The following is a 6789-nucleotide window of genomic DNA, read 5'->3' on the forward strand; positions in this document are numbered from 1 at the left end:
ATCGTCAACTTCCCTTACTTATGAAGCAATATACCTTCATCACCTGTATTGGGAGTTTACATATTTTAGTTGATTCGATACGCAAGAGCATGCTCTACGTATGAACAGTTTCTAAATTGAGTAAATTATTAACAAACAAGTTGATGAAACAAGAATATCAGCAGTGTCGTTTAAAGTCATCATTTCGTGAGTTCTATGGTCGATACAATAACATTGTCAACATACACAATTTATCATTGAGTCAAATGCTGACTGACTTTTGCCAATTGACGACGGATTTTCCCGTTATTTCCTGATCATGACAAGGAGCACACGGCGGGTGTGACCGGTCAGCAGGGGATGCACACTCCTCCATGGTACCTGATCCTGCCTCTAATGATTTGGAGGTCCGTGTTTGCGCTGCTCTTGTTTTTTAATTCTTTTATGGACTTTTGATCTTGAATACTGTTCGTTATCTCCATATGTTTCATTACAAAAAAGATGCACATACATGGCTAGGTCCAGTAAATACTCTACCAAGCCCAAATATTCACTCATTACAAAAATATGAACTGCTGTAATTAAAGGAGATATTTCAGACGTACTGTGCTACAACGTGTTTTAGAAGTGGTGTTGATCAGATATACATAGCGGCTTAGCGACAGGGGATGCTTACTCCCCCATGTTACCTGATCAATTGATTTGACTGCCGAGAACAGGTCTAAAATTGGCAGCCCTCCAAAGGGTACTCAGTGTGAGTGTGAAAATTCTCCAAAGGGCGTTAAAAAAGACACAATGAAGAGCAAAAACCAAGATTTATTGTCAAATGCATTAATGATCAAAATTAATCAAGATATTTTGAATATAATACCAGGCACTTTAAATTATTTTTTGTATCAAAGCATATAACAACCGACCTAACAGGTAGCAGATTATATTCTTTGTAACATGGAAAATATTTAGCGTCACGTATCACTGAAACAAGTAAAAAATCATGACCGGGCTGGAAATCAAACCCAGAAGCTTTGAGGTACCAGGCCAATATCTAAGCCCCATACTATTTAATTACACATGAATGTTACCTAGAATTCGTTGAAACATATGTTCATTAGACATGCTGAACATTTCCGCTTTGATCTATCAATGTCGATATCCATGTTTTGAAACATCACACATAAAAGTGATCTAGAATTCGTTTAAACATACATTTTAGTCATTATATATATAATGTCCTGTGTAATCTTGAAAAACATACATTCTTTTGAGCATGACTACTTTCGTTATCTTCATATTTCATTTAACAAATAATTTTTAATTGACTTTTGTCTTACTCACTCAGGTACTAATTACTAGAGACATTATAATTTATGACAATCAGATGAATCTCGATCGTGTTCATAATTTGCATGAATAAAAAAAATGTGTTATATAGAGTATCATTGTCACACATAACATTCCTATTTCAATGCCTTGTTACAACCCGCTGATTAGTCGACATAGATCTAAACATTCCTTGAAATATTTTTTTCTGCTGCTTTTTTCCCTCAAACACACCTATTAGAAGCAATTCCACACTTAAAATCCAGTAACAAATCTGCTAGATGCAATTCCACTGGATTAGTCTTTAAAGAGCAATATGGATATCATTGATCTTCTGAGTCGTCAGAGACCAGAAATCTGATTTCGTGTTCTACGTGGTAGTAACCAGATTCTGTCATTGGTTTAGTCATAGAACAGAGCTGGATACTCTCTGCCGTCTGTTTTCCGAAGTAAGTAGTCTTCTTCTCTTCATAATGCGTTGGCTCAATTCTCCTTATACCTGGTCAAAAATAGCCAAAAACTAAATCGTTTGTCAAAATATCGATAAACATTGTAAAATAAAGAATCACTTCTAAAGTAGGTAAAAAAAATCTATTTAATACATTATACCTGTTAAAACGAGAGGATTCCTGACAATTTTCACAGATAGAATAAATTATTAATATAGTTACCCAGTTTTCGAAGTTTTGTGGACATCTTTCCGATTGTGATGTGAGGAGTGTATCTGTCATCCGTGGCTACAAACCCGTCAGTCTGCCAAAGTGATCTAGAATTCGTTTAAACATACATTTTAGTCATTATATATATAATGTCCTGTGTAATCTTGAAAAACATACATTCTTTTGAGCATGACTACTTTCGTTATCTTCATATTTCATTTAACAAATAATTTTTAATTGACTTTTGTCTTACTCACTCAGGTACTAATTACTAGAGACATTATAATTTATGACAATCAGATGAATCTCGATCGTGTTCATAATTTGCATGAATAAAAAAAATGTGTTATATAGAGTATCATTGTCACACATAACATTCCTATTTCAATGCCTTGTTACAACCCGCTGATTAGTCGACATAGATCTAAACATTCCTTGAAATATTTTTTTCTGCTTTTTTCCCTCAAACACACCTATTAGAAGCAATTCCACACTTAAAATCCAGTAACAAATCTGCTAGATGCAATTCCACTGGATTAGTCTTTAAAGAGCAATATGGATATCATTGATCTTCTGAGTCGTCAGAGACCAGAAATCTGATTTCGTGTTCTACGTGGTAGTAACCAGATTCTGTCATTGGTTTAGTCATAGAACAGAGCTGGATACTCTCTGCCGTCTGTTTTCCGAAGTAAGTAGTCTTCTTCTCTTCATAATGCGTTGGCTCAATTCTCCTTATACCTGGTCAAAAATAGCCAAAAACTAAATCGTTTGTCAAAATATCGATAAACATTGTAAAATAAAGAATCACTTCTAAAGTAGGTAAAAAAAATCTATTTAATACATTATACCTGTTAAAAAGAGGAGACAATTTTCACAGATAGAATAAATTATTAATATATTCCGAAGTTTTGTGGACACAATCCGTGGCTTCAGTCTGCCAAAGTGATAGAATTCGTTTAAACATAATTTTTATATATATATATGTCCTGTGTAATCTTGAAAAACATACATTCTTTTGAGCATGACTACTTTCGTTATCTTCATATTTCATTTAACAAATAATTTTTAATTGACTTTTGTCTTACTCACTCAGGTACTAATTACTAGAGACATTATAATTTATGACAATCAGATGAAGATCGTGTTCATAATTTGCATGAATAAAAAAAATGTGTTATATGTATCATTGATTTCATCTTTACAACCCCTGATTGTGATGTGAAATAGGAGCAATTCCACACTTAAAATGTATCTGCAATTCAGTCCGTGGCTACAAACCCGTCAGAGTCTCCAGAGATTTCTTTACATAATCTTCTGGTCAAAAATACAAGTAAAAAAAATCTATTTAATACATTATACCTGTTAAAACGAGAGGATTCCTGACAATTTTCACAGATAGAATAAATTATTAATATAGTTACCCACGAAATCATCTTCTACAAGACGAAATCAGAGCAAAACAGTTCCAGTTTCAGTCTTCTTCTCTTCATAATGCGTTGGCTCAATTCTCCTTATACCTGGTCAAAAATAGCCAAAAACTAAATCGTTTGTCAAAATATCGATAAACATTGAGAAAAAGTACAAATGGTCAGATAGAATAAATTATTAATATAACGTAAGTTGGCGATTGTGATGTGAGTGATCTTATTTGTCCAGAGACTCACTAACGATGATGTTGAGATGTTGAGATCTTAAACTAAAAAGACTTATGACTTTTCAACGTTATCCATAAAAACTCCGTAAGACAGAATAAAAGTCCAGGCTTTTTGATATCACTGACAGCTGCTTTTTCAATGATAATCGAACTCGTAAATATACTTACCTTGTCATTGGTCATTTTTTTGTACACACAAGGATTCTGAAGTTGACATCAAAAGTGTCCTTGGGTTGTTTCTGATTGACAATATCTATGTGGATTTTGGAGTACTGCCAGTCTATTGGGATTCCCATGGCTATAAATTGCGCCCCCTTATAAGCAGACCTTATCTTGTATTCATATGAAGCAGAATTTGTTAAAAATTTTATGTGTGAAAAGAAAAAAAAACACTTGCTCGACATTAAGATATATCGACGACGTATTGTCAATTCACAATGGTTATTTCCATTCTTATGTCCATACGATATATCCTGGTGAGGTTGAGAAAAAAGGTACCACAGAGTCCGACACATCTGTTTCATATTTGAATATTTTACTTGAAAAAAAAAGTTAATCTCACAACCAAGTTTTAAGCTAAATGTGATGATAAACGTGAGACTTTTAACTTTGCAATGGTCAACTTCCCTCATTAATACAGGTATATACCTTCATCACCTGCGGGGTTTGTATCTCTCAGTTAATTCATATGCAAGTGCATGCTCTACATATGTAATTTTTAAAATGATGTAAAATATTGACAAACATTTAAGATGGCGAAACAAGAATGTCAACAGTCTCGTTTAAAATCATCATTTTGTAAGTTGTACAGCTGATAAAATGCACTTGTCAGTAAATACAATTTATCATCGAATCAAATGCTAACTAGTGTTTTTCATACTTATTGTTACAGCATTATCTACAAACTGAATCACTAAGATTATTCCGTTAGTTCCCAATCATGACAAGGAGCAAACAGTGGATGTAATCTGTCGCCAGGGGATGCTCACTCCTCCTTGGCACCCGATCCCATCTCTGATGTTTTGGAGGATCATGTTTGCTTTGCTCAAACTTTTTATTGTTTATAACGGACTTTTGAACTTGAATAATGTTGTTCGTTATCTCCTATATTTCATCTTTTGTATGATATCGATAATGTTGAGAAGATTTATTCTGTACTCAGTAATGATAATGTTGAGATCTGTTTATGTTTATACTCACTAATGTGTTGTTGAAATCTTTTACTACTCACTAACGAGGTTGTTGAAAACATCTAATCCCTCATCCTCTGTCACTGATGCGAACAAAACTTGGTGATTAAAGTGCCCCACCATAGAAACATTCAAACTTGGTGGCGTAAAATCCGATATATTCAGTTTACTGTGAAATCTGTCCAACGCTTCTGCTGCCCTGCAAAGATTTTTTGTTTCAAATTGAGAGATATTATAGACATTTATATTCTTTGGCCTGCGAAAATTTTCTGGAATATAAATAATTCCAGGGGTAAATGTCTTACTGCGCGACCCTTTCCTGATCCTCTAGATGGTACACCCCCAGGGTAAGATGTAGCCTCTCCGTCTTGACCATCGCGTGGGACAGGTGCTTCTCTTTCTCTAAAATGACGTTCTGTAACTCTCGAACGTTCTGTTTTATCTAAAAATAAAAGAATGAAACAAAAAAAAAAACATTAGTTATCTAATGTCATTCTTTAAAATAACATTTATTTAAAATATCAACATTTTCGTAGAGGAATGAAATGTGAATGGAATTTGTTTTCTATTCCAAACGTGTATGCAGAGATTTTAATCTCGTTTCAACGAAGGACAGGGGCATGAAATACTCTCAGCATCGACATCCAAAATGTTTTGGAGCATTTTTCTTTTCAGGTACCATATGTTCTATATTAATTTGCGATACATGAACGATGCTTCAATTACAGTAAGGAATGACCAGGTTAATGGGAAGAGTTCAAATTTTTGGTGGAGTTCGCTTGTCCACGTAGCTATAAACCCTACATTCATCAATCTGGCATCGATGATACGTCTGAAGATGCACACTTTCAGGCTTACTTCGGATGTTTGAATTGATCTACATTTTCCGGATAAGTGTCAATATTAATTTTGTTTCAAATGCTGTTTTAAGCAGGCTCATTATCAAGAAATTATATTAAGATAACAAACCGTTTTCAAGCTCAAAAGTCCATAAAAATATAAGATATAGGAGCAAAGCAAACACGGACTACAAAAGATCAGAGGTGGGATCAGGTGCCATGGAGGGATGGGCATCCTCTGCCGACCGGTAACATACGCCGTGTGCTCCTTGTCATGATCGGGAAATAACGAAAATTCCGTCGTCAATTCAGTGTAAATAATAGACTCACAATAAATTAGTATGAAAAACGTCAGTCAGCATTCGACTCGTTGATAAATCGCATTTGCTGACAAGGCCATTGTATCGACTAAACGACTTACAAAATGGTAAATTTAAACGAGACTGCTGATATTCTTGTTCATCACATTCTTTTTCAATAATTTACCTAGTTTCAAGTTAATGAAACCCATCAGCTTCATCCTGACAGAGAATATAATAAATGTCATCTTCTCACAGAAGTAAATATTCAGGATATAAACGTACATTTATTCACAAATAAGAATATTATATACGAATACTTGATCTGATTTGCAACTTTTCAAGAACAGATTGATTGTCATTTTTTAATTATCTAAATTAATCACGCCAGTAACGAACCTTTTTGTCGGTTACTTGAATTGCCAGAAAATGATTTGGACGTCGCTTCTCTTCCATACTTACTACCTCTCATCCAAAATGTGAATCTTTTGAAGTGGGCTTATTTGACTGACTTAGGAGAGCGCGATTTTAAGTTTTGCTGGAAACAAGATTACGTAACTTAGAACTGGCCAATGAAATCCATTTCTTAAACTTTCACTGCATTCGTAACTACTCGGCCATTTTCCGAAAGAGATATTTATCGTTCACGGAAATGGTCGAGTAGTTACGATTGACTTTCACTATTTGAAAAACGAAAACAAAACTAGGCCTAGTAGTTTGCGTGAATTCCAGGAAGTAGAAAAAGAAATTTAATGACGTCAATAATGACGTATAGTATCACCTTTCTGCAGTTTGACTCATTTAGGTGATGTAAGTTTGAAAAAAAATCAAAGTACTGAAAGTACTGAT

General features: G+C 34.2%; 1 protein-coding gene across 1 annotated transcript; it reads right to left on the minus strand.

The window, feature by feature from the left end:
* Positions 1-813: 813 nt before the first annotated feature.
* LOC134255400 (A-kinase anchor protein 7-like) lies at positions 814-6577 on the minus strand. Its single transcript, XM_062737908.1, has 7 exons — positions 6340-6577; positions 5108-5244; positions 4844-5001; positions 3237-3269; positions 2572-2696; positions 1971-2052; positions 814-1798 (listed from the first exon to the last, which is right to left on the minus strand). The coding sequence occupies exons 1-7, from the start codon at positions 6394-6396 to the stop codon at positions 1623-1625; spliced, it is 768 nt and encodes a 255-aa protein (XP_062593892.1). The 5' UTR covers positions 6397-6577; the 3' UTR covers positions 814-1622.
* Between the last annotated feature and the right edge of the window lie 212 nt (positions 6578-6789).

The sequence above is a fragment of the Saccostrea cucullata genome, unplaced genomic scaffold (genome assembly GCF_032062105.1).
Source record: "Saccostrea cucullata isolate Sc308-1 unplaced genomic scaffold, CSIRO_AGI_Scuc_v1 ctg926, whole genome shotgun sequence".
NCBI lineage: Eukaryota > Metazoa > Mollusca > Bivalvia > Ostreida > Ostreidae > Saccostrea > Saccostrea cuccullata.